This window comes from Manis pentadactyla, chromosome 11, assembly GCF_030020395.1.
Source record: "Manis pentadactyla isolate mManPen7 chromosome 11, mManPen7.hap1, whole genome shotgun sequence".
In the NCBI taxonomy this organism is placed as follows: Eukaryota; Metazoa; Chordata; class Mammalia; order Pholidota; family Manidae; genus Manis; species Manis pentadactyla.
Genome location: NC_080029.1, coordinates 75538165 through 75554903, shown reverse-complemented (window position 1 = coordinate 75554903; position 16739 = coordinate 75538165). Strand labels below are relative to the sequence as shown.

The 16739-nt window shown below is 37.3% G+C and overlaps 1 protein-coding gene and 1 pseudogene across 2 annotated transcripts in view; one reads left to right on the top strand and one right to left on the bottom strand.

The window, feature by feature from the left end:
* The first annotated feature begins 407 nt into the window (after positions 1-407).
* RNF212B (ring finger protein 212B) overlaps positions 408-16739 on the top strand; it is a 45335-nt gene continuing 29003 nt past the window's right edge. The window contains exons 1-5 of one of the 2 annotated variants that reach the window (XM_036884660.2): positions 408-541; positions 1502-1584; positions 1957-2057; positions 3887-3939; positions 4303-4377. In XM_036884660.2, coding sequence (XP_036740555.1) covers positions 1571-1584; positions 1957-2057; positions 3887-3939; positions 4303-4377 — 243 coding nt within the window. In that variant the 5' untranslated portion in view covers positions 408-541; positions 1502-1570. The remainder of the gene's footprint in view (positions 542-1501; positions 1585-1956; positions 2058-3886; positions 3940-4302; positions 4378-16739) is intronic. The other variant, XM_036884661.2, reaches the window with a different exon arrangement.
* LOC118911947 (60S ribosomal protein L17-like) lies at positions 11739-13812 on the bottom strand (annotated as a pseudogene).

The window sequence follows — 16739 nt, the reverse complement described above, 5'->3', positions numbered from 1 at the left end:
ATCTACTCCTTATTTTGTTCAAACATATTAGGTTGAAGTTTTCATCAACCTTGTCATCACTTTTTTCTAGCCTGTTATTGCCTGTTGGAAGATGATTAGGTCTATTTTCATCTTGTTTCCACGGTAACAGGTATAGGATTAGATCATATTCCTTACTTGTTCCCAGCCTTATGTTTTCCTTTACTAGTAAGAAGAGGAAACCTTGCCTCCCGCAGATCGCCGGGAGCTCCGCACTTCCCAGGAGAACACGGCCGTAGGCCCCGCCCACACCTCGCGCCCGCCCAGGCCCCGCCCACGCGCTTCGCACTCAGCATGGCTACGCCTACATCTCGCGAACGCCCTGGGCCCCGCCCACGTGCTTACCGCACCGCTCTGGCCTTGCCCACGTCTCCGCGCGGTGTCGTGGACCACGCCCAGCCTCTTGCAGCTTCCTGGTGCCAAGGTCGCTGTGTATTTTCCCGCCATTTCCAGCTCTTCGTGAGGAGAACTGGATGTTTGCGGTGAAATCTTGAGGTCTTCTGGGATTACGGCGGCCAAGCGGGTAGGGAAGGTAGCTAGAAAAGAACTAGTGGTGAATTTGAGACTGTTAAATCCCCGTCACCCCTAGAAACCAAGCAAATCTTGTTCTCACAAACCCTATAAACTGCCCTTCTTCAGAGTTTATGTGGCCATTCTGTTCGATTTAAATTGTTGTTACAGCCCCTTAACAAGCCAGGGCATTTACAGTGGGGCCTTTTCAGTAGTCTCACTTATTGTGAGCAACAAATAGAAGTCTGAAACGCATGGCTCTGACTGTGTAAAGCCTTCGCATTGAATTGCTTATTAAGTTTGTAATCTGGTATCTTAATTTACGTCACAAAAATGTTAAAGCGTGGTGCAAACTAGCCATCATTCTTTTAGCAACCTCTCCATAAACAGCTTAAAAACTTTGTAAAGAAAAGACCAGTGAGGGTAAAAAAATCTCTTTCTGTTTTGATTATTTTCCCAAATTAATTTTAAAGGAAGACAAACTAATAAATATTATATTCTTAAGTAGTATATTCATGAAATTAAACATGAATTCATTAAACATGTGAACTAAGTACAGCTCAATATGTATCAGTTCAGTTATGTTTTTGATATGTCAATTTCTTCATTTAAAAATTGTATAGTCACATTTATATAACTCTGTACATAACAAATATATGGAATTAGTAATGGCAGAACATACAGAATGTGTGTTTACCATGTCAAACTCAAAGTCTTGCTTAATGTGATACCAAGAACCTGATTGCCACACAGAATAAGGAGTCTGTGTTCTAATCTCAGATCTTCCACTATAAAGATGGGACTTTTGGCAAGCCACTGAATTTCAGGGAACATGAGGAACATATTTTGAAAAATGTTGGGATTGGACAAAAGGTTAAATGATTTTCAAGGCCCCTTCTGGATCTGTGATTCTGAGTTTCTGTGAAAGTGAACAAGCTGAGACGTTATCATTCTCAAACCATGTTTTCCTTAGATAAAATGTGTCTCAAGTGGTTAATATGTGATCTCCTATGTTTGGTCCACTATCTCCTCCTTCTCCATAATGCTGTGTCACAGGTAACTATTAGGAAAGAAGTAGATGGTTCTTTTTTTTAATTATTGTTTTTTCTAATTGCAAATTGGTACATGAATTAGCCCAGAAAACTTGGGAAATAAAAAAAGTGTAAACACACACATGTACACAAATACCCATAATTTCACCATTCAAAAGTAATTTAGTCATTGTCCTTTTTAGTTTGTCCATTACTAGTTTGCAGTCTGCTTTTTCAATTCAGAGGTATATGTGCTTCTTTACAATGGGAATACCCACAATAACATGCCCATATCCCAGTAAAATAGCAGAAGCTAGGCAAATGTTACACAGATTTTTAACAGTTTAATTATATTATGCCCCATGTTATGATTACTCTTTCTCTTTCTCTGCTCTAGAATGGATTGGTTTCACTGCAACTGGTGTTTCCAAAAAGATGGGGCTCATTTCTTTGTCACCAGTTGTGGCCATATTTTCTGTAAAAAGTGTGTGACTCTGGGTGAGTAACTTAACTGTTTTCAGATTCAGGCAAAAATGTTTTTAACCTAGAAATAATAATTAGCCATTTTCTGGGCGATTTATGATAAAAACCATTTAGTAGGCCAAAGGTGGTGTGGAAACAGTAGGAAACTGGAGGAATCCTTTAAGAAAGAATGATTTAGCAAATGGAATGTCTATTATTTGAGCACCAAAAGGTACTTGTCAGTATTTTGAAGCCTTTGGGAGCAAAAGCCACAAAGTTATCAGACAGATTTGAGAAAAGAGAAAAGATAAGAATAATGACTAAGAATGGAGGAAAGTTTTTGATAACAAGAGCCATTTCTAATGGGAAGTGGTCTAACCTATAAAGTTAATATGATTGGAAATGATGATGGTGGTGGTGGTGATACCTTTACTGTTTAAAAAGTATTTTCACATGTACCAATTTTATGTATTGTCACCACAATCCCAGGAGGTAATTATTAGTAGACCCATTTTACAAATAAGGAAATGGTTCAAATAAAATAAATGATTTGGCCAAATTCTTGAAGCTGTTAAGTCTTAGAAATGAGACTTGAATTTAAGATGTTTGGTTTTTTTTTTTAGTGCTAAAATAAGTATGGAAATAGCCCAGAAGAGGGATAGGGTGCTTTGACCAAGGAATATTTCATAGAAGAGGTGTTGCTTCAGTAGAGTTTTTTTTTTTCTGTAGAGTTTTGAATGATAAATGGGCGTTTGCCAAGTGGGTAAGGCAGGGAAGATCATTCTAGTTTAAGAGAACAGCATGTAGGAAGGCATACCACATCATAAAACCACAGTGCAGGGGACTACACAGGTTTGGGATTGGTACAGCATAAAGAACAAGGTAAGAAACGGTAGGAGCTGAGGCTAGAGAGGTAGACAGTGGCCAAGTGATGGAAGGCTCTGTATACCAGGCTAAAGAACTCGAACTTTATCCTGTAGGTGATCAAGAACTGTTGAAGTTTGTTTGCTTTGTGTTTTTCTTAGAAGAAAGATAAGCACTTGCTAGCTCACTCTGGCAATATTTGGAAGAAAGACTGGGAAAAATCCTTAGTCTGCAAGGAAGAGTCAGGTTAGGTAGCCTCTGGAGAAGCTTTTTTCTCTCTATGAACCTCATGACCCCTTTTAGTTATTTGCTAATGTAAAAAAGCTGTTTACTATGGTAACAGCAACTCACCTTGGAGTGATCTCTCTCCGTGAAGCATATGTCATGTGATGTTTTTCCTGACATGGCATTTATCTTAATCAATAACCAGCCCCACTACTAAAATTTCAAGTTACAAGGAAAGATTAGGAATTTTAACTTTTACATCTTTCAGAGTGGGTTAATTAGGGAATGAAGAGTAGGAGAGCTTCAAAACAAGATCCAGGGATATTAGCAAAGTGAGAACAGAACTGGAGAGTTTCTTATAGGACCTAAGCCTTCCCCTACCTACTGTCAGATAGATGGGATAAAAAAAGAGTAACTTACAGTTGAGATCATTGGTACTCTTATACACCCAGTACTCTTGTAAATGTACTCCAAAACTCCTTCTGGAGGTTTGTAACTGTCCCTCACTCACAGAAAAATATTGGGAATTTATAATGAGGGGGATGGATAGAGGCATAGTGTGAAAGCCTTACCTGTCATCAGTGTACACATTTGGAAATAATGACTTCGAGAACAAAGCTCGAGTTGATATCTTTTTATAGCACAATGGTATTCTAAATTCAGTAAGAACTCTCTTTTCTTCTCTTGCTAGCCTCCTTCACTGTCACCATGTACTTCAGAAAAAATCTTACCCTCATGCCCAAGAGAACCAAACATTTTTTCTCTTTTTCTCCTAGAAAAATGTGCTGTTTGTGGAATAGCCTGCAAGCATCTGGCTCTTTCTGATAATGTAAGTTTTCCTTCCCTTGCTACAAACCATCTTATCCCATTCCTGGCCTGTAGGAAGTATGCAGAGAGTACAGTTGATGAGTGACTAAGCACTGAAACTTTTTAAAAAGAAACAAAACTCGCAGATAGCAACTGTAAAAAAAAAAAAGGGTGAACAACAGATAGAAGAATTGTTTGTGGCTACCTCATGCAAAATAAGGAGAATTAGGACATAAAGTCTACATCTTTTACAGCAGTGGTGGTTGTCCTCTTAGCACAGTGAAATAATACCAGATGCTTTAAGAAGGGTGGTACATCATTTGCCATATTTGTCAGTATTTTATTCCATTGTGGATTTCTTCAATGTTTGTCTTACTCTTTGTAGCTGAAACCTCAGGAGAAGATGTACTTCAAAAACCCTGTGGAGACAGCTTTGCAGTATTTCAGTCACATCTCTCAGGTATGAGAAACAAAAGTGAAGAAAATCTAATTTCCAGGCAAATTCTATTTGGATCTTATTTCTTCATCAAAGGTTTGCTTTAGACTGCATTTGTACTCAGTGGAGAGAAATTGGCTTCTCTCTTTGCTTTCTTCCCTGACGATACAAATCTCAACAATTATCATTTTATTGACCCAGAATCTGTGACAGGCTGCAAAAACCATGATGTAGCTGGCATCTTGTCTTTTACTTTCTAGTTCTATTAAGTAATCTTTAAGAATTAAGAAGGTTCTAGGGAGCTTTATCATCCTTTTGTGCAGATTAATGAGTCTTCTAAAAATTGTTTTGACTATATAGACCTGACCCTGCAAACAATGGACTTAGTGGTCTAACACTCAACCTTTTGCTTAGAGACCTAAGTTTAAGAAGGAATTTCTTGTTCCCCATTCTCATTTTTCAATGACCTTTCCTGCTAATGCATATATATTTAATTTTTCATTTAGTGTTTACAATTGGTTGCCTAAATTTTAGAAAATATTTTTCTCTTCCTGATGCATCATATGTTGGCATATCATTGACCTGGTCAGGAGCATTAGGAATGTAGAAGTGAAGTCAGGACAACTGTTTGAAAGAATTCCCAAGTTGTAAAAACTGATTTTTCTCTTCCACTGTCTAGTTCTCTACTGAGATCATTTTATAACCTCATGGGATTCATATCTTGTCATGTTTCTTGAGATTTTATCATTGTTTTTCTTCTCTATTCTTTCTTCTCATTCTTATGAGAGTATTCCTTTCCTAAACATGGAGATGATCCTTTGTTATGTTCTGGCTGAAAATAGTTGATTTAATTTTTCTTTGGTGTCTCACCCCTCATTACTAACTCTGGAGATAGAGAAAGGGGAATTAAGCTTTCATTGAATCCTGATTTTAGCTGCTTGGGTGAGCCATCATTTTTGAGATAGTATTTAACATTATGAGGAGATAAAATCCAGCTGAGACTCAAGAAGAAATGTAAACAAGGTCACATGAACAAGAGAAAGAGTAGACCTTTGGTTAATAACTAAACCCAGGGTTAGTTAATGATCAGTAGAGAAATTATATATAGTCTGAATTCTAACCTGCCTGATCATGGGACCAATTACACATGGTTAAATAATCAAGATAAAATAAATGGAAAGGGTCAGTTAATCATCACTTTAGTGAAGGTCCAGTTTGGTGAAGTCAGCAATGTCTGAAAATGTATTTTTCTCATCTGTGAAGTCAAATAACTGATCCAAATAATATCTAGATTGCCTCATTCAGGCTTCTGCTTCAATTTTCCTTCTTGAATCAGACCTTTACTGACTCTCATATCTCAAATACTAGCCCCAACACACTCTACGTATGACCCTGGTTTATTTTGCATCATAGCTCTTATCTTTGACATTATATATTTGTTTATTGTCTGAATCCTGTCCTGGAATGTAAGCTCTGTAAAGGCAGAGATTTGGTCAGTTTTGTTTATTGTTATATATCCAGCTCTTTGGATAGTTCTTATTATGTAGTAGACACTCAAAAAAATATTGAATGAATGAATGGAATGTTGATCTAAATATCCATTTGTGTTTTAGTGATTCCCAGTTCTGTAATGACCTGACCTGACAAGGGCATTTTTCTGCTGTACTAGTCTATGGTCAGTAGTCAATCAAACTGCGCATTTTGAACTCTTTATTCATGTCTAGGTAAAACTATCAAGTATCTTTGGGAATTGGAGAGCCCCATTTAGACCTGTGAGCTTTCTTCTATTCCTAGGTCATAGACTACACTCTTATCCACAACTAGCCATCTTTCAAATGCATGCCAATAATTGTTCCTTCTTTGGTAGAGCCTTCCCTGATTCTTGTAGGCAAATTTTTGCTCTGTCCTTTGTACTCTATCCCACCTTGCTCTTAACTCTGCAAACGTGTTTTAATTTATTTGTTTATAAATCTTTCTCTTACTAAACTGAAGCTTCTGAAAGGCAAGTATCATCGTATAGCCCAATGCCTAACTAGGTACCTGGCACAAATTAAGTGCATAAGAAATTTTAAAATGAATGACATTTTAAAATAAAATGATTTTTTATTTTGTTTCCCATTAAGGCTGGGAGGGAGGGAGGGGGGAATGATTCAAGGTAAGGTGAGAAAGAAACTTGGTCATATAGGGACTTACAGGCCATGGTAAGAAATTTAGATTTTCTTGTAAGTGCATTGGGACACCATTGAAGGGTTTTGAGCAAGGAAATGGCATTATCCACTATATAATTTTTTAAAGATATCATTGATATACACTGTTATGAAGATTTTACAGGAAAAACAATGTGGTTATTACATTCGCCCTTATTATCTAGTCCCCCCACATACCCCATTGCAGTCGCTGTCCATCAGTGTAGTAAGATGCCACAGAGTTCCTATTTGTCTTGTCTGAGCTACACTGTCTTCCCTGTGATCCCACACACACCATGTGCACCAATCATGGTACCCCACAATCCCCTTCTCCCTCCCTCCCCACCTGCTCTCCCCCACCCTTCCCTTTTGGTAACCACTAGTCCCTTCTTGGAGTCTGTGAGTCTGCTGCTATTTTGTTCCTTCAGTTTTGCTTCGTTGTTATACTCCACAAATGAGGGAAATCATTTGATATTTGTCTTTCTCTGCCTGAGTTATTTCACTGAGTGTAATACCCTCCAGCTCCATCCATGTTGTTGCAAATGGTAGGATTTGTTCCTTTCTTATTGCTGAATAGTATTCCATTGTGTATATGTACCAAACCTTCTTTATCCATTGATCTACTGATGGACACTTAGGTTGCTTCCATATCTTGGCTATTGTAAATAGTGCTGTGATAAACATAGGGGTGCATATGTCTTTTTGAATATGAGTTTCTTTAGATAAATTCCTAGGAGTGGAATTCCTGGGTCAAATGGTATCTCTATTTTTAGTTTTTTGAGGATCCTCCATATTGCTTTCCACAATGGTTGAACTAATTTACATTCCCACCAGCAGTGTAGGAGGGTTCCCTTTTCTTCGCATCCTTACCAGCATTTGTTGTTATTAGTGTTTTTGATGCTGGTCATCCTAACTGGTGTGAGGTGATATCTCATTGTGGTTTTAATTTGCATTTCCCTGATAATTAGTGATGTGGAGCATCTTTTCATGTGACTGTTGGCCATCTGAATTTCTTCTCTGGAGAAGTGTCTGTTCAGATCCTCTGCCCATTTTTTAATAGGGTTATTTGCTTTTTGGGTGTTGAGGCTTGTGAGTTCTTTATATATTTTGGATGTTAACCCCTTGTCAGATATGTCATTTACAAATATATTCTCTGATACTGTAGGATGCCTTTTTGTTCTACTGATGGTGTCATTTGCTGTACAGAAGCTTTTTAGTTTGATATAGTCCCATTTGTTCATTTTTTATTTTGTTTCCCTTGCCTGAAGATATGTGTTCAGGAAAAATTTGCTCATGTTTATATTCAAGATATTTTTGCCTATGTTTTCTTCTAAGAGTTTTATAGTTTCATGACTTACATTCAGGTCTTTGATCTATTTTGAGTTTACTTTTATGTATGAGGTTGGACGATAATCCAGTTTCATTCTCTTGCATGTAGCTGTCCAGTTTTGCCAACACCAGTTGTTGAAGATGCTGTCATTTCCCCATTGCATATCCATGGCTCCTTTATCATATATTAATTGATCATATATACTTGGGTTTATATCTGGGCTCTCTAGACTGTTCCATTGGTCTATGGGTCTGTTCTTGTGCCACTACCAAATTGTCTTGATTATTTATCCACTATATAATTTTAAAAGAGAATCCAGCTGCTGAGTGGAAAATGGACCATAGAGAAGTTAAAAGAGTAGAAGCAGGGAGACCTATTAGATGGCTATGGGAGAAATCTAAGCAAGACTACTTGGGCCAAAATGGTGGCAAAAGAAATGGAGAAGGGTGATGAAATCTGAGATGTGTGTTCTAGGAAGAACTAAGAAAATTTCTGTTGGTTTAGATGCAGAAGATGAGTAAAAGAGGAATCAAGGAAGACATCTGAGTTTTTGTCTTCAACAGTTGGATAGGATGATTGTACCTTTTACCAAGACTGAGAATACCATTTTGAGGGAAAAACCATTTTGGATGTGTTAGGTTATTGATGCTTGTTAGAAATTCAGGGGGAGAAGGCAGATAAATTTACCATTCTGGAGCTCAGGACATAGGTCAAGGATAGAAATGAAAGTATGGAATTCATCAGGATATAGATTTTAAAGGCTTAGGACTAGATGAGACCTAGAGAAAGAGTCCCTTCAATATCTAGTAATTAGTGCGAGGAGGAAGAGAAGTTAGCAAAAAGCAGCAATGAGAAAGGTGAAAATAGGGAGAGTGTGGTGTCAGAGAAACTAAGAAAGGAAAATGTTTCAAGAAGGAAGAAATAACCTGCTGAGTCAAATACTGTTGAGAGACAAAGATGAGGGCAAAGGAAGGTCAACTAGATTTGGCAACATGAGGATTGTCAGTGACCCTGACAAGAGCGCATTGAGTAGAGTCTTGAGAAAGAGAACTGCATTGGAGTGCATTGGTGGGTGTATGTCTACCCCCAGTTTCCTTCTTCAGCTCCCAAGCCTCTTCTCAGCCCTCTGCTGTCTGACTTCTGGCTGCTGTTGAGGACATTAACAGACTCCTTGTTATCAAATCCAATGGATACATTTTTTTCAGAGTTCTATACCAGATCTTTTCCTTATTTTTTAATACTCTCCTTGGACAATCTCATCCTCTCCCATGCTTCAGTTATCGACATATGTATAACTTTCAAATCTATTCTCTCCAGTAAAGATCTCAACTTAAACATCACCTTACAGAAGCCTTCGCTGACTATGATATCTAAATTGGGCCTCCTCATTTATTCTCTATCATAGCAACCTTCTTGTTTCCTTAATAACAGTTGGGTACTTGTAATTTTTTTTTTTTTTAATTATTATTTTTTATTGAAGGGTAGTTGACACACAGTATTACATTACATGAGTTTCAAGTGTACAACACAGTGGTAGAACATTTATATACATAATTCTAGGTTCCAGCTATCACCCTACCAAGCTGTTACAATATCTTGACTATATTCCTTATGCTATACATTACATCCCGGTTACTAATTTATTTTACCATTGGAAGTCTGTCCTTCTTTTTTTTTTTTTTGTGAGGGCATCTCTCATATTTATTGATCAAATGGTTGTTAACGACAATAAAATTCTGTATAGGGGAGTCAATGCTCAATGCACAATCATTATTCCACCTCAAGCCTAATTTTTGTCAGTCTCCAATCTTCTGAGGCATAACAAACAAGTTTTTACATGTAGAACAAATTCTTACATAATGAATAAGTTACATAGTGAACAGTATAAGGGCAGTCATCACAGAAACTTTCGGTTTTGCTCATGCATTATGAACTCTAAACAGTCAGTTCAAATATGAATACTCATTTGGTTTTTATACTTGATTTATATGTGGATACCACATTTCTCTCTTTATTATTATTATTTTTAATAAAATGCTGAAGTGGTAGGTAGATACAAGATAAAGGTAGAAAACATAGTTTAGTGTTGTAAGAGAGCACATGTAGATGATCAGGTGTGTGCCTGTAGACTATGTGTTAATCCAAGCTAGACCAGGGCAATAAAACATCCACGTATGCAGAAGATTTCTCTCAGAACAGGGGGGGTGAGGTTCTAAGCCTCACCTCTGTTGATCCCCAATTTCTCACCTGATGGCCCCCCTGCGACTGTGCCTGTGGTACTTGTAATTTTTATAGGTGTTATTTATTATATGCTCCACAGAGGCAGAGACCAACTTTGTTTTGTTCGTTTTTGTATCCCCTGCAATGATCGCAGTTGTGCTACATAGGAGGCACTCCGTCAATTTTGCCGAATCAATGTGCTCTCTCTCTCTCATTTCAGAGCTATATGTCCATTTGCTGACTTGATACCTTCACTTATTCAACAGCCCCAAACTGAACTTACTATTTTTAACACCCCCTCCACCCTACCCACACCCTGCATACACACAAGAAAGCAGGCTACTCTTCCTATTTCTTCTTTTTTTTATTGAAGTATGATTGATACACAATATTATATTGGCTTTAACTATACAACACAGTGGTTCAACAGTTAGACACACATTATTAAATCCTTACCCCTACTCTTCCTGTTTCTACCACAGTAAATGATAACCACTATCCACATAATAATCAAATCAAAAATCTGGGACTATTCTTGATTTCTTCTTCTCTTTACATATCCAGTCAATTGTTCAATCATGTTAGTGTTGTTTCTATAAAATACTTGAACCTCCTACTTTATCTCCAACTTCCTAGTTCAGTCCACCATAATTTCCTATCTAGATTACTGCAGTAACTTCCTAACAGATCTTTTGACCTCCAATCTTTCTTTTTCCTATCAGTTCTCCATATTGAAAACCAGAAAATCATTCTAAATATAAAGATGATCATTTATTTCCCTATTTAAAACCATTCAGTACAACCATTGCTCTGAGGATAAAGTCTAACCCCTTCTTGTGGCCCATAGGCCAGACCTTCTTTGGTGATTATCTTTTCAGACTCATCTCTTATATCCTTCCCCTACTCCCTGCTAACTGTAATATGGACAAACTGCATCTATTTCAATTATTTTTATAAATAACTTTCTCTGTTGCTTCTGGGCCTTTATACATGCTACTCTGTCTGTCTGCAACATTCTTATTCTCAAACATATACATGAATACATGAATAAGTACACACAGTGTATAATACCATAATGCTATATTGTATTATAATGTTTGCTTGTCTGCATCCTCCCATGACTATAGGGACAGTATTAATCTTATTCATGTTATATATCCACTCCTGACATAGTACCAGGAACACAGTAAGGTTCAATAAATACAATTTGAAAGAATGAATAGAGTAATCTTCTCTTTTGAGGTTTTCCCTTAATATATATGAAGTATGGTGAAGTGATAATACTGGAAAAACTATTGGAGTGGAAATCCTAAGACCAAATCTGCCTGCTAACTTGTAACTGCATTTTTTTGATCCACTAATATTCCCTCACATGTAATGTGAAATTATAATACTCATCTTCATTCTTATAAAGATCCAATGAGATAATATTTATGAAAGCATCCTGAAAGCTGTAAAGTACTGCAGTAGTTGAAAGAACTGAGTAAAAAACTCAGTAGATTATAAAAGGTCATAAACCTGCAGGAAAATAATTAAAGACTACATAAGTAAAAAGAAGTTTGTATTTTAAAATTCTTTTCAAAGGCAACTTCTTATTTTTTATTTTCTTTTCTACTTTTACTTTGATTTGTATTTATCTTATGTTGAATTTATTCCCAGGGCATAAGTTTCTGTTTCTTCAGGGATATCTTTTTCTTCTGTTCAACCTCCTCTTCTGGTTTAGGAACAGTCTGCTCTTTTTCATCTCAATGTGGTAGGAAGAGCTCATGTATGGGTTAACGTGACCATGAGCCCTTTAAGTTCTGCCCCACATCTTGGGGGCTGTGTTGACCTGGATATGCTCAATGACCAGAGAATCTGCATCTAACCCATTAAGTTTAGCATTACTCTTTACATTTTTAAGCATGTGCAGTAAAAATTCAGCACTCTTTTTGGGCCATCAACCCTGTGTCCACCCCCGTGTTTGGCCTGAGCACACCTACTAGCTCCACTATTGTAATAATGGAATGGCGCACATTGCTTCTGTAATGTGACATCCTTCAGATACTTAGTGGCTTTTTGGATATGCATACCCTTGATGGCCTGGCCAGTTTCACAAGTGTTCTTAAAGTGAACACAAAGATTTAAACCTCTTGATTTTCATGATTTGTGGGGTTTTCTGGATCAAGTGAATAGTGAACCGTTTTCAGAGATCACTTCAGGCTGCTTACAGGAAGAGCAAAGGGAACTTTTTAAGTAACAGCTTTATTGACATATACTTTATATACCAAATTTACCCCTTTATAAATTGTGCAATTCAGCAGTTTTAGTAGATTCACATAACTGTGCAATCATTATTACTTAATTGTAGAACATATTTATTACCACAGAAAGAAGCCATATACCCATTAGAAAGCACTTCCCAAATATTCTCCACCCTCCTCATCCCTAGGCAATTACTAATTTACTTTTTGTCTCTATAGGTTTGTCTATTCTGGACATTTCATAAATATGGAATCATACAATATGTGGTCTTTTGTGACTGACTGCTTTCCCTGAGTATAGTGTTTTTAAGGTTCATCAACATTATAGCATATATTAGGACTCCATTAGCACTTAATTGCTCTTTAGGACCAAATAATATTCCATTATAAAATGGATATAAATTTCATTTATACCCATTCATCAATTGAGGACAGTTGGGTTGTTTCCACATTTTGGTTATTATGAATAATGCTGCCTTCAACATTTGTGTACAGGTTTTTGTGTGAACATATATGTTCATTTCTCCAGGATATATATGTGGGAGTTGAATTACTAGTTAACATAAACAATTTTATGTTTAACTTTTTGAGCAACTGCCAGACTGTTTTCCCAAGTTTGTGTACTATTTTATGTTCTTACCTGCTGTATATGAGGCTTTTGATTTCTCTGTATCTTCACCAATACTTGTTTGTGTCTTTTTTATTATAACCATCCTAGTGGGTGAAATGGTATCTCATTGTGGTTTTGATTTGCATTTCTCTGATGACTAATGATGTTGAGAATCTTTTCATGTGCTTATTGGCCATTTGTATAACTTCTTTAATGTCTTTTCAGATCCTTTGCCAATTTTAAAATTGGTTTGTCTTTTTATTATTATTGAAAGAATTCTTTATATATTCTAGATACAAGTCGCTTACCAGGTACATGATTTGCAAACATTTCTCCCATTCTGTTGGGCCTATTCACTTTAAAATTAAGAACAAGTAATACAAATGTTGATTAAATAAATATAAATAGGAAGAAGGGACAAGATAGGACATCAAACAGTGGGAAATAGAGAGGAGACTGAGAGAAAAAGAGGAAAGGATACAGATCCACAAAGAAAGACAAATTCAGAGAAAACACAAGTTCATATACAGAGAAAGATTTTCATAAATTTAGTGTTGGGATTGACTAACTTTTTTAAAAGTCCAGTAAATATTTTAGGCTTTGCAGGCTATACAATCTCTGTTGCAGCTATTCAACTCTGCTCTTATAGCACAGAAGCATCCATAGGTAATATGTAAACAAATGGGTATGGCTGTGTTCCAATAAATCCTTATTTACAAAAGCAGTCTGCTGTGTGGTCAGTAGTTTGCTGACTTTGCAGCCATAAGTTTTGCTAACATATGTACAAATAACTACCATATATACCAGTTGAGTAAAATCAGGTCAAGACCTAATCTCATCAGTAAACCAGACCAGTTCTTCATCTCTCTCCTGAATTAAAAAATTGAAAAACTGAGATAATCAATGGTGCTTTTGAAGAAAGGTTTTATTTAGTCTACGATGATTTTACCTGAAAAGAAAAGGCTGGGATTCGGATTAAAGACAGCGGCATGAGATGAGACAGAAACTTCCTCCCAAAACCACATATAATATGAAAATATAGCAAATACAACTAATCCTGAAAGAGAAAAAGGAAAGAAGACTATGACAGATTGCCTGCATCTGGGGAAAAGAGAAGATGTCATGGAAAAGGGTAAAGTAGCAAATCCATGATCCAGTGGGACCCAAGCCCTTCCCCTACCTCAGCTCACTGATGAGAGGAAGAGAAATGGAGTGGGGAGGAGGTGGTGGCCTAAGTCTGCTGAACACCCAGCCCTGGAGATCTGCTCTGGGAGCATGAACCTACATGACATGGTGCTCTGGAGATTAGTGGGGTTGGAAAGCAAAGACAGGCGGAATACTTGGAGAGACTGAGATTCCAGCCACTTATGAAGAACAGGTACCCATAACTGGCTTCTCTGGGACAAAAAAAAGGCAGGTACTCTGAGAAACTTCCCAACAGCAAGAGGGCTGCTAAGGAGGCAAGGATTTCATACAGCTTGCTGCCCAGGAAAAAGGACAGGTGGACAACATTGTCCGAGTGCACTCAGCCCAGCAGGTTGGGAACTTTCAGGAACTTCAGGTGCTCCATCCCCTTGGCTGGCAATGCAGCCCTGAGCCCCCCACACTCCCATGATATGCAGCCTGCCACTCCTTCCTCCCAGCTGGCACCAGCTTGCAAACCTGCTACCCCCACCATTGAGCCAGGCCAGCCAGAGGGTGGCACCATCTGCAGCATCTACAGGGCATAGCATAGAGCCTACTCCCTGCATACTTGGCCCACTGGCCCTGGCAGTGGAAGCAGGCACTGTAGCTGGGAAGCAGGAAAGAGCTCTTTCCTCCTGGCAGGCACCAGCACTGCTAACCTGCAACCCCCGCCATTGCTCCAAATGCTGAGTGCTCCAGAGAGTAGAGCTCTGGGAACTAGAGGGTGCTGCCTACACAAAGTTATTATTCCATATTATTCATTATAAATATGAAACATGAAAAGAACCTGGTACAAACCCAAATCCCACAAACACCAGAAAAAGGACCAAGTGAAAATGAAATCACCTATCTTCCTGAGGAAGATTTAAAAATAATCATAAACATACTCACAGAGCTACATAAAAATACTCAAGAACTCAGGGAGGAATTCAAGACAGAGATAGAGACATTGAAAAACACAGTATCAGAAATGAAACATACAATGGAGGGATTTAAAAGCAGATTAGATGAGGTAGAGGAGACAGTAAATGAAATAGAAATTAGAGAACAGGAATACAAGGAAGCTGATGCACAGAGAGAAAAAAAATATCTCTAGGAATGAAAGAATATTAAGAGAACTGTGTGGCCAATACAAATGGAACAATATTCGCATTATAGGGGAACAGAGAAGAAGAGAGAGAAAAAGGGATAGAAAGTGTCTTTGAGGAGGTAATTGCTGTAAACTTCCCCAATCTGGGGAAAGAGATAGTCTCTCAGGCCATGGAGGTGCACAGATCTCCCAACACAAGGGACTCAAGGAAGACAATACCAAGACATATAATAATTAAAATGGCAAAGATCAAAGATAAGGACAGAGTATTAAAAGCAGCCAGAGAGAGAAAAAAGATCACCTACAAAGGAAAGGCCATCAGGTTATCATCAGACTTCTCAACAGAAATCTTACAGACCAGAAGGAGTGGCATGATATATTTAATGCAGTGAAGCAGAAGGGCCTCAAACCAGGAATACTATACCTGTCAAGATTATCATTTAAATTTGAAGGAGGGATTAAACAATTTCCAGATAAGCAAAAGCTGAGAGAATTTACCTCCCACAAACCATCTCTACAGTGCATTTTGGAGGGACTGCTATAGATGGAAGTGTTCCTAAGGCTAAATAGCTGTCACCAGAGGAAGTAAAACCACAATAAAGAAAGTAGATGAATTAATTACTAAGCAGATGCAAAATCAAATAAACTACCCCCAATATCAGTCAAGGGATAGACAAAGAGTACAGAATATTACACCTAATATATGAAGAATGGAGGAGGAAGAAAAAGGAGGGGGAAGAAAGAACCTTTAGAGTATGTTTGTAATAGCATACTAAGTGAGTTAAGTTAGACTGTTAGATAGTAAAGATGCAACTCTTTTTTTTTTTGTAGATAATTATTTTTTATTGAAGGGTAGTTGACACACAGTATTACATTAGTTTCAGGTGTACAACACAGTGATTCAACATTTATATACATGATAATTCTAGGTACCAGCTATCACCATACCAAGTTGTTACAATATTTTGACTATATTCCTTATGCTATACATTACATCCCGGTTACTTATTTATTTTACAATTGGAAGTGTGTACTTTTTTTTTTTATGTGAGGGCATCTCTCATATTTATTGATAAAATGGTTGTTAACAACAATATAATTCTGTATAGGGGAGTCAATGCTCAATGCACAATCATTAATCCACCCCAAGCCTAATTTTCGTCAGTCTCCAATCTTCTGAAGCATAACGAACAAGTTCTTACATGGAGAACAAATTCTTACATAGTGAATAAGTTACATGGTGAACAGTACAAGGGCAGTCATCACAGAAACTTTCGGTTTTGCTCATGCATTATGAACTATAAACAGTCAGTTCAAATATGAATACTCATCTGATTTTTATACTTGATTTATATGTGGATGCCACATTTCTCTCTTTATTATTATTATTTTTAATAAAATGCTGAAGTGGTAGGTAGATACAAGATAAAGGTAGAAAACATAGTTTAGTGTTATAAGAGAGCAAATGTAGATGATCAGGTGTGTGCCTGTAGACTATGTGTTAATCCAAGCTAGACAAGGG